The sequence below is a fragment of the Pan troglodytes genome, chromosome 9 (genome assembly GCF_028858775.2).
Source record: "Pan troglodytes isolate AG18354 chromosome 9, NHGRI_mPanTro3-v2.0_pri, whole genome shotgun sequence".
NCBI lineage: Eukaryota > Metazoa > Chordata > Mammalia > Primates > Hominidae > Pan > Pan troglodytes.
This window is the reverse complement of record NC_072407.2, coordinates 65,700,881-65,718,642: the sequence shown is the minus strand read 5'-3', so window position 1 is coordinate 65,718,642 and position 17,762 is coordinate 65,700,881. Positions and strand designations below refer to the sequence as shown.

At 38.3% G+C, this 17,762-nt stretch overlaps 1 protein-coding gene across 1 annotated transcript in view; it reads right to left on the bottom strand.

The window, feature by feature from the left end:
• Nucleotides 1-17,762, bottom strand: part of SLC22A9 (solute carrier family 22 member 9) — a 58,144-nt gene that overhangs the window by 10,696 nt on the left and 29,686 nt on the right. The window contains exons 8-10 of the mRNA XM_016921106.4: nt 2,792-3,006; nt 1,284-1,392; nt 625-828 (exon numbers count right to left, since the gene is read on the bottom strand). Of these exons, the coding sequence (XP_016776595.1) occupies nt 625-828; nt 1,284-1,392; nt 2,792-3,006 (528 nt within the window). The remainder of the gene's footprint in view (nt 1-624; nt 829-1,283; nt 1,393-2,791; nt 3,007-17,762) is intronic.

The following is a 17,762-nucleotide window of genomic DNA, read 5'->3' as shown; positions in this document are numbered from 1 at the left end:
ATGTGGCCCAACACAAATCTGTAAACTTTCTTAAAATGTTATGAGATATTTTTGTGATTTTTTTTAGCTCATCAGATATTATTAGTGTTAGTGTATTTTATGTGTGGCCCAAGACAATTCTTATTCCACTGTAGACCAGGGAAGCCAAAAGATTGGATACCCCTGCATCTGCAGACTCTTCCACAAATTCTTCAGTGGCCTAGTAGTCAGGCCTGTAAGCACTGGCAATCTCAGACAGCTTACAGGTACCCACTTGTTTGAGGGTTCCCCAGGGATGAAAATCTGGTGTTTGGATCTCTGCATATTTGTAAAATACCTTCAACAGTGTGCATATCACACTAGGGCAGGGAGGGAAGAGGAGACCTAATTTTGGCTTCTTCACTATGAAGCCTCCTTTGACAAGCTGGGCAGAGCTGGTCTGTGTGATCTGGAGAGCCTCAGGGGGTGTCTGAGGTCACTGTGGGAAGGCATGTGGCTGTACCTAGACCTAAGGCACTGATTACATGGGAAAATCCTAAGTCTAAGCCTTTTGAGAGGACAGTGGCCCTAAATGGTATTTTGCCTTCCTCAGCACAGACCTATAGCACACAGATCCTCTGAGGGGCAACAGGGCTATTTACTCACTCATTTTTCTCATCCTGGATGGTGTCAAACAGAGGCTTGTTCCTGGTTTCAGGAAGGAGGAGGAAAGCAAAGCCAGAGATGAAGGGGAAGACTCCATAGATGATCCAGGGCAGGGGTGGAGAATACACACTTAGGATCATCATGAGGGGAGCCAGGGCTCCTGCTATATTAGCAAAGGTTGCATTGATCCCCATAGCTCTTGCCCTTTGAGTGGAAACAGCAATACAAGAATATCTGTTAAAAATCCACACAGGCAATTTGTGATTTATCATTTTGCTCTAATTATGGGGGAACATTTAGACATGCAGAGGTGATGAAATACTCCTGTGTTTGAAATTTTCACTTTTATTTGCTAGCAATTAATTTTTCAGTTCACAAGTGCATTAGATGCGTTTTCATCATTTAGGAAATACTGCTATCCTTAGCACCAACCTCTCAGGTGGCTCAGAAGGTTATGTGGGATACTATAATACATCAAAGGACTTAATACAGCGGCAAAAAGTCAGCTTGAGATAAAGTTGGTCTGTAATTATTTGTGTTTATGACTGTTACAATTTATTTTATTAATGAACCAGTCTTAGATTTCTTCCCGCAAAAAGTGTCAATTATCTGAGAAAGGTCCATTTTGAACCTGACAGGGCATACTTAAGGTTCTGTACCTGATTATGGTGGGAATTACTTCATTTCCATGGGCAAAAGCAAGGGTATTGGCAAGAGCAGACGCTCCTAAGCCCAGCGTTGCCAAAACCTCACGCAGCGTCTGCATTTCTGGAGAAAGGAAGAACACAAGGCCTCAGGAAATCTGAGCTGAAGGAATCAGCATCCCCAAGGTAGAAGTGAAAAGGACTGTATTGGAGGTGTTTGCAAGGGTTAAATGTACTGTAGGGAAACTGCATAGAGGCAAAGAATATGCAGTGGCTGATTGCTGAGAAATGTGATTTGTCTTCGCCTTGTGGCTTAAATAATGCATAAAAAGGATCTGAGCTATTACTTCACTTTTCACTATATATCAGAGATATGCCATAGCAAGAGAGAGGCGTGTAAGTTGAGCTGAATGTTTTTTCATTTATTCCGTCCAGGGACTCCTCTGCCTACCTGGTAGAACATAGGACTGTCATGTGGGCAATACTTGGGAGTATAAGACCCATCCATGTTCTCCTGGCTGTTAAAACCTAGGTACATACACAGTATTGACATGGGGCTAGGGTTGCAGAAGAGAGTCATAAAAGATCAGGAGGTCTATGTTAGGAGAGAAGCTACAGAGTATTAATGTTTTAAGGATTAGGAATAAGGACCTCGAAAAGAGGAAAAAACATCAGACTTTGGAAAGCACTGAAGGGAAGTTTCAGAGGCTTGTTTCTATCCAACTGAAGAAATCCTGTCATAGCCTCATGACATTGGAGGGTGCTGTTGCTTTGTAGCACACTTGGATCATTGCTGGCATTCAAGAGGGGGAGTGGAGCACACCAATCTGGGATCCTGTTAGATACATTACTACACTAAGAGTTAGGTGAAGACTGGTGGCCACCTGGGTTCCCTTACTTATTACATATGATCAGTTAATTTCTTAAAATAGAATCTACAAGAGGCTATTAACTGACAATTTCTTCATTTCTACTGTACAGTTCTTTACATAAAGATGGGGCACTTTTGTTCCCTTGAAGTCAAGATGACTCCCCTAAACCAGATTGCAGTTATGGTGACCAAATACAAGGCACACAAGTAGATACATGGGAATTAGGGAGTACATTGTCACTGAAGCTGTAGTAATAAGAAAGAGCCCAGACAGAGGAAGTAGCAGTATTATGTCCTCATGTTGGGAAACAATGACAAGGCCTATACCTCAATACTCACTTAAAGTTTGATTGGCCAAAGAGTAAGTAATTGATTGCTGTTGTAGAGAAACTGTCAGAAATAAATGGCTTCAGTTTCTTAGTATTTGTTGAATATGATGAGGACAACCATATAATAGAGCCAACCTTTACTCATCTTTGACTCGTTTTCCAGCAACTTATGGCAGAATCTGTCCCAAATCCCCAGATTGGTGTCAGGAAATCCTAAGAACCCAATTCTCCCTTTCCTTCTGGCTTCAGATAGGTGTGACAAGTACAATCCCTGAGAAAAGAGGCAAAGGCATTTCTCTCTTCCACCTGTGATCTTTTCTCACCTTGTGGCACAAATATGATGGCCAGAAGGCAGATTGCCAGTAGGAACATGAGAAGCATCTGGCTTGCTCGACGGTTCATGTATTTCAGTGCCCAAGGTGCAACACAGTTGGCCAGGAGGATGACTGCACCAAAGAGAGTCTGCAACAGGAAAACATTGTTCCCCAGATGCTGGACATGGAGATTAAGGCCAAAATAGGCCATAAAGTTTGCAAATCTGTGATGATTAAAAAGGAAAGAAACATATTATAATCTGTGGAGCCTACATCCTACAAATGAGAATAATATTGGCCCAGGCAGCTAGGGATTGTTAAAGTATAAAGGCTGGGTCTATTTCGTGGAATATTTTCTTGCAATGTGATTTAAAGAAATCTATTAAGTGATAATGATAACATTATGGAACTATTTGTGAAGAAGTTATTAATACTAGAGAAGAGGCTGGGAGTTAGATGCTTAAATATGTTCAGAAAGAGATACAGACTGTGTCTTATGAAGCAGGATAATTTCTGAAGACTTTTCAAAGGTATCTTTGGTAGCTTCTATTTGATAAAAATGAGACAAAAGTATAATACTACCTACAAAGATGATGACTAAAAGTGTGGGAAAAGAAGAGAGTTCCATTTGAAAATGCTGCCACCTTCCTCCACAAAAGCAAACCAAGTCTCAAACTCATATTTCAACCACCAAGTCCTGTCTCTCAAAGCTAAAATAAGTGTCAAAGAGAACTGAAGATACCACAATATGTTGATTTTTAAATTATCGTAAAATGATGGTAAGATGATGATGGTCACAATCGTCATTAATTTTTTGGAAGACAGCAAGTGTTTTATGGAGGATTAAACTATGGGGCCTGAGGTTTATTTATTTATTATAAGTAATTGCTTTTATTAGTATTCTAAAGCCAATTTGCTCACATGACAACAAAAACCACTGCAAGACAATTCACTATCCTGAGGGCCACAAAATTAAAAGTAAAAATTTACAGATATTAGTCAAACTCCCAGTGAGTACCTCAGGAGCTGAAATGTCCATTTACCTCCATTACAATCAGAAATGTCACTAAAATGTACAACTTATTGAGTGACAGATTGTATATCCATAGCATTCACTGTGTAGTTGGTCCTGTGTAGTAAATCCAGAATGCAACAAGGAAACCTATTTTTATATTACTTATGTTTAATGGCATATAACCTCGTGATGGTTTTGTTTATTAGCATAGAAAGGAGTCAATAGTTTTTATTACGTTTTCAGAATACATATGTATCTTGTTAGAGGGAATTCCTACAATTTTATGTTGTCTCATCGTTCATTTTGATTACAAGTTTAACTTTCTCACAGCACAGCAGGGCTTAGTCACCCTTGACACAGTTTCTAGTTCTCACACCACTTCCAAATTGCTCAAACCAGAAGCCAGCGATAACTTAGAGTCATCTCTCCTGTTTAGCTGACTGGGTTCCCTGCTTTCCTGTTGCTTCCTTTAAATGAACTATTCAGGCATTTGCCTGCAAACTTTAAGTGACCTACACCTGATTTCTTTATATAAACTGCTAGTTGCCATGTATTCCTTTTATTATTATTATTATTATTATTATTATTATTGTTATTATTTCAATAGCTTTTGGGGAGCAGGTGGTGTTTGGTTACATAGATAAGTCCTTTAGTGGTGATTTCTGAGATTTTGGTTTCTCGGCCAGTTTCTTCATTTCTGCCTCATCTGACCTGAGGACAGAACACTGCCCTCCCAATTCATTATTCTCTCCTTTCCCAGGATCTGTAAGTAGACATCTTTGAATTTGCTTCTTCTTGTGGTGGTGTACTGAATTTACACTTTCTGTCTGAAAAACTAGGGGCTGTTTCAGGCTGGGTTTTCCCTAGGACTGCAGTGAGAGCACAATGTTAGGCAACCAGTGCCAGAGCAATGGTCAGGCAGACATAAACTGTACATGGGTCGGATAAGAGCCCCAAGGGCATCTGCCAGTATAAACAAGCTTCCTGTGTGAAGGTTCCCCTGGTCAAGGGTCAAACAACTAGGCATCAGGCCATCCACTGAAGGAAAAGTATTGCGTGAACACTGTAAACCCCTACATCCAGCTCCCATTCATTTTCTTTTTAGGGCAGGGTTTTTAACCACTCTGGTACTGAAATCCAAATTTAGTTGGGGGCTCTCAAAACACTTATTTATTTTTAAAATATTGTGATAAAAATACATAAGATGAGATTTACCTAGAAAACCCCATCGTCTCAGCCCCAAATCTCCTTAAGCTGAGAGATTTACCTACTTAACAAATTTTTAGATACAGTACAGTATTAACTGTAAGCATAATGTTGTACAGCAGATTTCCAAGACATTTGCATCTTGCATAACTGATACTTTATGCCCTTAAATGACAACTCCCTATTCCCCTGTCCCCTGTCCCTGAAAACCACTATCCTACTTTCTGCTTCTATGAGTTGACTTTTTTTAGATATCTCATATAAGTGAAATCAGACAGTGTTTGTTCTTCTGTGCTAGCCCAAGGTTCATACATGTTGGGTATGACCTTTTTCTTTCTTTTTTGAGGCTAATATTCCATTATAGGTATATAACATATTTTGCTTATTCATTCATATGTAAATGAATAGTTAAGTTGCTTCCATATCTTGGCAATTGTGAATAATGCTGCAATGAACATATGGGAGTGCAAATATCTCTTCCAAATACTGATTTCAATTCTTTTCTGAAGAATTGAGATCCCATAAGTGAAAATACAGAACCATATGGTAGTTCTAACCTCCATAGTGTCTTCATGGTGGGTGTAGCATTTTATATGGCCACCAACAATATACAAGGGTTCCAATTTCTCCATATCCTTTGAACACTTATTATTTCTTGTTTATTTATTTATTTATTTATTTTTGATAATGATAATCCTAATAGGTATAGGATACTATTTCATTTTTTATGTGTTTAATCCTCCATAAAACACTTCATATTTTATCTCCTTTTGTTACCTTTTTATCTCTTTTTCTTCCCTAATTGCTCTTGTTAGAATTTCAAGGACTATATTGAATAGAAGCGGTGAGAGTAGAATCCTTATCTTGTTCTTGATCTTAAAGGAAGAGTTTTCAGTTTTTTATTGTTGAGTATAATATTAATACTGGACTTTTCACATTAGTCATTTATCAGTGAGCTTTATATGTTCATATGCTCTCATGCTGCTCTTTAGTGCCATTTTTTAAAGTTCAAGGTTTCCCTTTGGAAATAATAAATAATGGAGGTAGGGGTGCTGACAGACTCACTCAACTTTTGTTTGTGTGGGAAAGTATTTCTTTTCATCATTGAGGGATGGTATGCAAGATACAGTAATTTTTGTTAGCCTTTTATTTTTTCGTCTCTCTGAACATATCATCCCACTCTCTGTTGGCCTACAAGGTTTCTGCAGAAACCTGCCATCCCCCAATCATCTTATGGAGGACATTGTCTTAGTATGTAACAAGTCACTTTATCTTGCTGCTTTCAAAATTCTCTCTTTTCTTTGATAATTTAATCAGAAAATGGATTAATATGGAATTCTTTTTTACTTTTATATATTTGGTTTTTAGTCTTCTGACTATATTAATTTCACTTAATAGTCTGAAATTCTTAGAATCTGTCCATTTATCCAATTGTCAATTATATGTCATTGACTTTTTATAACAATCTTTTGTATTGATATATTTTGGAAAGTGTTTTTCTTCTCCTTAGATCTTCCTTCAGGGAAGCTGAAGCAAAAGTTGATGAGCATGTATATGTGTGAACTTCAAAAAATGGTGAAATGTGAGCAAACATACAAATATTCTAAAAATGTTAGTGTTTATGGGAATTTTAGTGTCCTTAATTTCCAAAATAATTACATATTGAGTGAAGACAGTATAGTGTAAAAGGAAAGTAATATGGTATAATGGCTAGAAGTGCAAGATTTAATGTCAGATTAGTGTTCAAGTTCTGATTGTACCATTTACTAATTATGTGATCTTTTAAAACATAATTTTACATTTAGTTAAAAACCTTTATTTTTTTTTTCAACTTTCATTTTAGGTTAGGGGTACACATGTAGGTTTGTTACATGGGTAAATGTCACAGTGGAGCTCAAATAGCCAAATCAATCCTAAACAAAAGGAACAGAGTGAGAGGCATCACACTACCTGATTTCAAACTACACAACAAGGCTACAGTAATGAAAACAGCATGATACTGGCATAAGAGCAGATACATAGACCAATGCAACACAGTCATTAGATAACCCAGAAATAAAGCCACATATCTACAACTGCCTGATCTTTGACAAAGCTGACAAAAGCAAGCAATGGGGAAAGACTCCCTATTCAATAGATAGTGCTTGGATAACTGGCTAGCAATATGCAAAATTTTGAAACTAGACCCCTTCCTTTGACCATATACAAAATTCAACCCAAGATGGATGAAAGGCTTGAATGTAAGATGTAAAAGTGTTAAAAACACAGAAGAAAAGAGGAAATACCACGCTGAACATCAGCCCTGGCAAAGATTTTATGATAAAGACTCCAAAAGCAATTGCAACAAAACCAAAAATTGAAAAGCGGGAACTAATTAAACCAAGGAGCTTCTGAACAGCAAAGGAAGCTAACACCAGAGTAAACAGACAACCTATAGAATGGGAAAAAATATTTGCAGGTTATGCATTTGACAAAGGTCTAATGTTTGGACTCTATATGGGACGCAAATAAAGCAACAATAAAACAAAAAAACAAACAAACCCATTAAAAATGGGCAAAGGACATGAACTGACAGTTCTCCAGAGAAGACATACACATGGCCAACAAGCATATAAAAAAACTTATAACATCACTAATCATTTGAGAAATACAAATCAAAGCAATAATGAGATAGCATCTTACACCAGTCAGAATGGCTGTTATTAAAAAGTCAAAAATCAACATGCTGGTGAGGTTGTGGAGAAAAGGGAACACTAGTAGACTGCGGGTGGGAATGCAAATTAGCTCAGCCACTCCAGCTTTGTTCTTTTTGCTTAGGATTTCTTTGGCTTTATGGGTCTTTTTTGATTTTGTGTAACTTTTAGGACTAAAAAAAATTCTGTGAAGAATGTCATTGGTATTTTGATAGAGATTGCATTGAATCTGTAGATTGCCTTGGGTAATAGGGACATTTTAACAATATTGGTTCTTCTAATCCATGCACATGGGATGTCTTTCTATTTTTTGTATCAGCTTATTGTTTTCATTGTAGAAATCTTTCAGTTCTTTGGTGTAGTTTATTACTAGGTATTTTACTTTTTGTAACGAATTGCAAATGAGATTGCTTTCTTAATTTCCTTTACAGATTGCTCTTTATTGAAATATAGTTATGGTAATTATGTTTTATGTTGATTTTGTATCCTGCAACTTTACTGAATTTTTTGTTTATTCAGATAGATTTTTGAGAGGGTCTTTGGGTTTTTGTAAATATAAAATTATATCATATGCAAATGAGGACATTTTGATTTCTTCCTTTCCAATATGGATTCCTTTTATTTTTTTCTCTTGCCTAGTTGCTCTGGGTAGGATGTCCACTACTATATTGAGTAAAAGTGGTGAAAGTGGGCATACTTGTCTTCTACATGATCTTAGAAGAAGAGCTTTCATTTTTTTCCCCATTCTCTATCATGTTAGCTGTGGGTTTGTTACATATGATCTTATTGTTTTGAGGTATTTTCCTTTTATGCTCAGTTTGTTGAGAGCTTTTATCATAAAGAGAGAATTTGAATTTTATCAAATGCTTTTGGCGTCTGTTGAAATGATTATATATTTTTGTCCTTGATCCTACTAATGTTATGTTTTATGTTTATTGACTTGCCTATGCAGAACCATTCTTGCATCCTTGGGATGAATCACACTTGGTCGTGATGAATGATCTCTTTAATGTGTTTTAAAATTTTGTTTGCTACTATTTTGTTGAGAATTTTTACATCTATGTTCATCAGTGATGTTTTCTTTTTTGTGTGTGTTCGTTTCTGGTTTTGGCATCAGGGTAATGCTGGCCTTGTGAAATGAGTTTGGAAGTATTCCCACCTCCTTTATTTTCTCAAATAGTTTGAGTACAATAGGTATGAGTTCTTTAAATGTTTGGTAGAATTCAGTTGTTCTGAAGCTATCAGGTTCTAGGTTGTTCTTTGATGGGGGACTTTTTATTACTGCTGGTGTCTTGCTGCTGGTTATTGCTCTGTTCATGGTTTGTATTTCTTAATGTGTCAACTTGGTTCAATCAATATTCTATGTGTCAAAAAAATTTATCCACCTCTTCTAGGGTTTTCAATTTATTGGCATAAAGTTGCTCATAATAGTCTCTAATGATCCATTGGATTTCTGTGATGTCAGTTGTAATATCTCTTTTTTATCTTCAATTTGATTTATTTTTGTTTTCTCTATTTTTTCTTAGTTTGCATAAAGCCTTGTTGATGTTGTTTATTTTTCACAAAACAACTTTTGACTTGTATTTTTTGTATCAATTTCGTTTATTTCTTGCTCTGATCTTTATTATTTCTTTCCTGCTACTAATTTTGGGTTTCATTTGTTGTTGCATTTCTACTTCTTTAAGGTACATCCTAGGCTATTTGAAGTCTTTCTACTGTTTTGAGGTAGGTGTTTATTGCTATAAACATACCTGTTAGTGCTTCTTTTGCCATATCTCAAAGGTTTGGTATATTGTGTTTCCATTTTCATTTTGTTCAAGAAATTTTTAATTTTCTTCTTAATTCCTTGATTGACCCATTTGTCATTTAGGAGCATATTGTTTAATTTTCAGGTATTTGTATATTTTTCAAAGTTCCTTTTGTTATTGTTTTATTCCAATGTGATCAGAAAAGATAACTTGGTATGACTGAAATTTTAAAATTTCCTGAGAAGTTTTTTTGTTCTAACATGGTCTATCTAAAGAATGCTGCATGTGCTGATGGGAAGAATGTACATCCTGCATTTGCTGAGTAAAATGTTCTGTAAAAATTTATTAAGTCTATTTCATCTATCATGAAAATAAAGTCCAATGTTTCTTTTTTGATTTTCCATCTAGAGGAACTTATCAATGCAGAATGTTGGTTGTTGAAATTCTCAACTATTTTTGTATTGGGGTCTATCTCTTTAGTTCTAGTAGTATTTACTTTATATATCTAGGTGCTCCCATGTTGATAACACATATATTTGCAGTTTTTATATCTTCTTACTGATTTGACCCCTTTATCATTATATAATGATCTCCTTTGTCTGTTTTTACAGTATTGATGTGAAATCTATTTTATTGGATATCACCACAGCAGCTCCTGCTCTTTTTTGCCCTCTGTTTGCATGGAATACCTTTTTCTCTCCATTCATTTCTAGTGCAGGTGTAATTTTACAGGTGAAGTACATTACTTGTAGGAACTTAGAGTTGGGCCTTGTTTTTTAACCCATTCAGCTATTTCATGTCTTTAATTGGAGAATTTAGTCCATGTACATTCAATGCAATTAATAGGTAAGAATTTATAACTGCCATTTTGTTATTTGTTTTGTGGTTACTTTGTAAGTCCTCTATATACCTTCTTCCTTTCTTTTTTGTGTATAAGGACTTTGTGTGGTAGTATGTTTTAACTTCTTGCTTTTCATTTTTATGTATCTATTAGAGACTATTTGCTTTGTGGTTAATATGAGGCCTGCAAAAATACCTGATGATAAATTATTTTTAAGTCTGAGTTATTTGCCTTAATAAGGATGCATACACTGAAGTAGAAAGTTTCTTTGAAGGAATAATAATACAGAACAACGAAGAGGAGCAAGATGGCTGAGTAGAAGCCTCTAAGGTCATCTTTCCCACAGAAACAGAAAATTTAACAATTATCGACACACAAAAGGCAGCTTCATAAGAGCCAAAAATAAAGTGGGAGATCACAGTACTTGGTTTTAATTTCATATCACTGAAAGAGACACTGAAGAGGGTAGGAAAGACTGTCTTGAATTGCCAGTGCCAACCCTGCCCATCTCCCAGCAGTGGCTGCCTGGTGCAGGGCATCTTTGTGTGCTTGGGGGATAGAGAGCACAGTGGTTGTGGGACTTTGCATTGGGAATCAGTGCTGCCCTGTCACAGAGGAAAGCAGCACCGGACAGAACTCAGCCAGCAACCATGGAGGGAGCATTTAGACCAGCCCTAGCCAGAGGGGAATCGCCCATCCCAGTGGTCAGAATCTGGGTTCTGGCAAGCCTCACCATCATGGACTAAAGGGCTATGGGGTCTTAAATAAACTTAAAAGACAGTCTTGGCTACAAGGACTGCTATTCCTAGGCAAACCCTGGTGCTGTGCTGGGCCTGGGGTCAGTGAACTCGGGGGACCTGTGATCTAGTGAGACCCCAGCAGCTTGCAGCTCCAGGAGAGAATTCTCCCTTTGACTTGAGGAGAGGAGAGGGAAGAATGAAGAGGACTTTGTCTTGCAACATGGATACTATTTCAGCCACAGTAGAATAGGGTCCTGGGGCCTGCATTCTAGGATGTAGCTCCCAGATGACATCTCCAGACATCTCCAGGGGCAGAAGGAAACGTACTGCCTTGAAGGGAAGGACCCAGGCCTGACAGGATTCATCACCTGCTGACTAAAAAATCTTGGGTCCTGAATAATCAATCATCAGTGGTGGCCAGGTAGTTCACTCGATTGGCCTTGGGTGAGACTCTGCCTTGTGCTGGCTTCAGGTGTGACCTGGCATATTTCCAGCTGTGGTAATTAAGGGGAGACACTCCTTCTACTTGAGAAAAGAAGAGGCAAGATTAAAGGAGGCTTCGTCTTGCAGCTTAGGTACCAACTCAGCCACCATAGGATAGAACACCAAGTGGGGTCTTGGGGTCCATAAATCCAAGCCCGGGCTCTTGGATGGCAGTTTTGGACCTGCTCTGGGCCAGAGGGAAGCCCATTTCCCTGAAAGGTAATTCTCAGGCCTGGAAGCAGCATTCACACAAGCTGACTGAAGAACACTTAGACCTTGAGTGCACATTGGCAATAAACAGGTAGTACTTACCATAAACGTGGGGTGGTGGTGGCCATGAGATGACTCCTCTGCTTGTGGAAAAGGGTGGGAAGAATGGAAAAGACTTTCTTTTGTGCCTTGGGTGCCAGCTCAGCCACAGTAGAATAAAACACCAGATAGATTTCAAAGGTTTCTGACTCTAAGCCCTGGTTGCTGGATGGCATCTATAGACCCATCTGTGGTTGTAGGGAACTTGTGACCATGAAGGGAATAACATGAACCTAGCCAGCTTTGACAACTGCTGACTGTAGAGCCCTAGGGCCTTGGGAAAACCTAGGCAGTAGCCAGGCAGTGATTACTATGGGCCTTGGGTGATACCCAGTGCTATACTGGCTTCAGGTCTGATACAGTGCAGTTCCAGTGGTGGTGGCCACAGAGGTGCTTGTGTTACCCCTCCCCCAGCTCGAGGCAGCTCAGTATAGAGACAAAACCCCCATTTGTTTCAGAGAAAGTAAGGGAAGAGAACAAAAGTATCTGCCTGGTAATCCAGATAATTCTTCTGGATGTTATCCATGACCATGATGTCAGTATATCTGTGGGTCTGCAAGAACTGCAGCATTACTGGCCTTGGGGTCCCTCCTAATGAACATATGTCTGCAGTGATGAAAAACAGATCAAATCACCAAAGTCCCTTTGCATACATGGAAAACTTTCCCAAGAAAGATGTGTACAAACAAACTCAGACTGTGAAGACTACAATAAATACCTAAGTTTTCAGTGCCCAGACACTGATGAACATCCACAAGCATCAACACCATCCAGGAAACATTATCTCACCAAGTAAACTAAATAAGGCACTAGGGACCAATCCTGGAGAGACAGAGATATGTGACCTTTCACACAGAGAATTCAGAATAGCTCTTTTGAGGAAAATCTATGAAATTAAAGATAACACAGAGAAAAAAATCAGAATTTTATCAGATAAATTTGACAAAGAAATTGAAATAATTAAAAATAATGAAGCAGAAATTTTGGAGTTGAAAATGCAATTGAAGTGCAGTGTTTGGAGGCTTGCATCGTGAATTTTAGCTCCAGAATGACTGCAGAAACAAAACGGGATTCCTGAAAGGACCCACAGACCCTTTGGAGGAAGCCGACTGCTCCTGCAGGAGCCAGGAGATATCCCAAATACGATGAGTGCCCAAACTGCAGAAGTAGAAAAGGGAGATCCTCCACCCCTGAACACACACCCCCACTGGGGAAACTGAAGGTCTACTTTGCAGGAAGTTTCTGGCCTTACCTGGAGCTGAGTTAATTTAGAGAGCCAAGAGAAATACAGGGGCAAAGGAAGCAGCAGGAAAGGCCCTGGGAGCTTGCTAGGCCCCCATGCCAGCCATTCCTGCCTGGCACTTTGTGGGGGGCTGTGGAGAGAGGCAGAAAAATGTCACAGGAAGAAGGACATCTGCAGCTGAACTTTGTAATAATTTGAACTGGATGTGAAGCCTCCTGGCCAGAACTTGGGAGAGAGTGCGAATTTGGCCTGCAGACTCCACAGGCAGAGAAAGAACTAAAGCCCTTTTCTCTTGCAGCTGGGAGGTGGGTAGCCTGGGGAAGGTTCTAAAGCCCTGCTTACTCACTGCCTGGAAAACAGACTCGGTGCTGTTAGTGGGACACAATGGGAGTGAGACCAGCTCTTTGGATTGCATGGGAGCTGGGTGAGGCCTGTGACTGTGGGCTTTCCCCCACTTCCCTGACAACCTGCATTACTCAGCAGAGGCAGCCATAATACTCCTAAATACACAACTCCTTTGACCTGGGAACCTCACCCCTATCCTCAACAGCAGCTGCAGTAAGACCCACCCAAGGAGAGTCTGAGCTCAGACATGCCTAGTCCTGCCCCCACCTGATAGCCTTTTCCTACCCAACTTCTGAAGACAAAAGGCATATATTCTTGGGAGTTCTAGGGCCCCATTCACTGCTGGTTTCTCTCCACAGCTGATGTTCTCTGGAAAGTGCCACCCCCAGCCAGGAGGCCAACCAGCACAAAAATAGAACATTAAACCACCAAAGCTAAGAACCTGCGTAGAGTCAATTTCACCCACTAGCCACCTCCACCAGAACAGGTGCTGGTATCCATGGCCGAGAGACCAATAGACAGTTCAAATTACAGGACTCTGCAGACAATCCCCAGTACCAGCCCAGAGCCTGGTAGACTTGTTGGATGGCTAGACCCAGAAGCGAGATAACAATCACTGCAGCTCAGCTCTCAGGAAGCCACATCCCTAGAAAAAGGGAGAGTACTCCATCAAGGGAACACCATGGGACAAAATAACCTGAACAACAGCCTTTAGCCCTAGACCTACCCAAATGAGAAGGAACCAGAAAACCAACTCTGGTAAAATGACAAAACAAGGCTCTTAAACAACCCCTCAACATTACACTAGCTCACCAGCAATGGATCCAAACCAAGAAGAAATTCTTGATTTACCTGAAAAAGAATTCAAGAGGTTAGTTATTAAGCTAATCAGGGAGGCACCAGAGAAAGGCAAAGCTCAGGGCAGGGAAGTAAAAAATGATACAAGAAGTGAAGGGAGAAATATTCAAGGAAATAGATAGCATAAAGAAAAAGCAAAAGAAACTTCAGGAAATATTGGACACACTTATAGAAATGCAAAATGCTCTGGAAAGCCTCAGCAATAGAATTGAACAAGCAGAAGAAAGAAATTCAGAGCTCGAAGACAGGACCTTCAAATTAACCCAATCTAACAAAGACAAAAAAAATAAATAAATGAAAAAAGAACAAGAAAATATGAACAAAGCCTCCAAAAAGTCTGGGATTATGCTAAACGACCAAACCTAAGAATATTTGGTGTTCCTGAGTAAGAAGAGAAATCTAAAAGTTCGGAAAACATATTTGGGGGAAAAATTGAGGAAAACTTCCCCAGCCCTGCTAGAGAACTAGACATGCGAATATAAGAAGCACAAAGAACTCCTGTGAAATTCATCTCAAATAGATAATCGCCTAGGCACATTGTCGTCAGGTTATCTAAAGTTAAGACGAAGGAAAGAAGCTTAAGAGCTGTGAGACAAAAGCACCAGGTAACCTATAAGGGAAAACCTATCAGATTAACAGAAGATTTCTCAGAAGAAACCCTACAAGCTAGAAGGGATTGGGGTCCTATCTTCAGCCTCCTCAAACAAAACAATTATCAGCCAAGAATTTTGTATCCAGTGAAACTAAACATCCCATATGAAGGAAAGATTGTCTTTTTCAGATAAACAAATGCTGAGAGAATTCACCATTACTAAGCCACCCCTACAAGAATTGCTAAAAGGACCTCTAAATCTTGAAACAAATCCTGGAAACACATTAAAATAGAACCTCTTTAAAGCCTAAATCTCACAGGACCTATAAAACAAAAATAGAATTAAAAAAAAGAAAAACCAAAAAACCAAGGTATAAATGTGACAAATAGCATGATGACTGGAATGATACCTCACATCTCAAGCTAAGAATGTTGAAAAAAGGTTAGAGGAATTGCTAACTAGAATAACCAGTTTAGAGAATAACATAAATGACCTGATGGAGCTGAAAAACACAACACGAGAACTTCGTGAAGCATACACAAGTATCAATAGCTGAATTGATCAAACGGAAGAAAGGATATCAGAGATTGAAGATCAACTTAATGAAATAAAGCATGAAGACAAGATTAGAGAAAAAAGAATGAAAAGGAATGAACAAAATCCCCAAGAAATATGGGACTAAAAGACCAAACCCACGTTTGCTTGGTGTACCTGAAAGTGATGGGGAGGATGGAAACAAGTTGGAAAACACTCTTCAGAATATTATCCAGGAGAACTTCCCCAATCTAACAAGACAGGCCAACATTCAAATTCAGGAACTACAGAGAACACCACAAAGACACTCCTCAAGAAGAGTAACCCCAAGACACATAATCATCATATTCACCAAGGTTGAAATGAAGGAAAAAATGTTAAGGGCAGCCAGAGAGAAAGTTTGGGTTACCCACAAAGGGAACCCCATCAGACTAACAGCAGGAAAAGCATTTAACAAAATCCAGCATCTCATTATAATTAAAACTCTCAGCAAAACTGGCATACAAAGGACATACATCAATGTAATAAAAGCCATCTATGACAAACCCACGGCCAACATAATACTGAATGGGGAAAAGTTGAAAGCATTCCCTCTGAGAACTGGAACAAGACAAGGATGCCCACTCTCACCACTCCTCTTCAGCATATTACTGAAAGTCAAACTGTCACTGTTTGCTGATGATATGATTGTTTACCTTGAAAACACTAGAGACTCCTCCAGAAAGTTCCTAGAACTGATAAAAGAATTCAGCAAAGTTTCCAGATACAAAATTAATGTACACTAATCAGTTGCTCTTCTATACACCAACAGAGACCAAGTGAAGAATCAAATCAAGAACCCAACCCCTTTTATAATAGCTGCAAAAAAATTAAAATACTTAGGAATAAACCTAACCAAGGAGACAAAAGACCCCTACAAAGAAAGCTACAAAACACTGCTGAAAGAAACCATGGATGACACAAACAAATGGAAACACATCCCATGTTAATGGATGGGTAGAATCAATATTGTGAAAATGACCATACTGCCAAAAGCAATCTACAAATTCAATGCGATTCCCATGAAAATAAAACCATCATTTTTCACAGAATTAGAAAAAACAATTCTATAATTCATATGAAACCAAAAGAGAGCATGCATGGCCAAAGCAAGACTATGCAAAAAGAACAAATCTGGATCTTTACCTGTGACATGCACAGATCAAGAAATTGGAAAATGTGAAGCAACCCTTATTGAGGTATCATCTTAGTGTTTTAGAGAAACCAAGAATTTTAAAAAATGAGAATATCAACATTTGGTTTTGTGTAAAAGTGGTGTTTGCATTAAAATACTTTTTCAATGAACTGTATAAGCTATGTTTTTATTAAACTACAATATATCAGTAAGTGTTGCAAAAAAAGAGACTTCCTCAAGGCGTTTAATAGTCAGACTCCCAAAAGCCAATGATAAAGAAAAAATTCTAAAAGCAGAAGAGAAAAGGAACAAATAACATGCAGTGGAGCTCCTATACATCTGGTAACAGACTTTGCAGTGGAAATTTTAAAGACCAGGAGAGACAAGCATGATATATTTTAAGAGCTGAAGGGGGAAAAAAAACCCTTTTATCCCAGAGTAGTATATCCAGCCAAAAAATAGCCTCAAACATGAAGGAGAAATAAAGACTTTCCTAGAAAAACAAATACTGAGGGATTTCATCAACTCCAGACCTGTCCTACAAGAAATGTCAAAGAGATTTCTTCCATCTGAAAGACAATGACATTGATGAGCAGGAATATATCATCTGAATGTACAAAACTCAATGGCAAAAGTAAGTACACAGAAAAACACAGAATAGTATAACACTGTAATTGTGGTGGCTAAACTACTTGTATTTTGAGTAGGAAGATTAAAAGATGAAACAATAAAAAATAATGAATAAATTTCAGACATGGAAAATACAGTAAGATTTAAAAACAAGAAAAGGTTAAAAAGCCAGGAGACAAAGTTACAGTGTAGACATTTTATTAGTTTTCTCTTTCCTTATTTGTTTGTTTATGCAATTACTGTTACATTGTGATTGGTTTAAAATTATGGGTTAAAGATATTATTTGCAAGCCTCATGGTAACCTCAAATTGAAAAACATGCAACAGGTACACAAAGAATGAAAAGTAGGAGATTAAAACATATCACCAATGACAGTCATCTTCACCTAAAGGAATACAGGAAAGAAGGAGAGAAGGAAGATACTACCACAAAACAGCCAGAAAACAAATAACAAAATGACAGAAGTCTTTTTTTTTAAATCAATAATAACATATAAGGTAAATGAACTAAACTGTCCAATCAAAAGACAGAGAGTTTCTGAATGGATTAAGAACAGGACTCAATGAC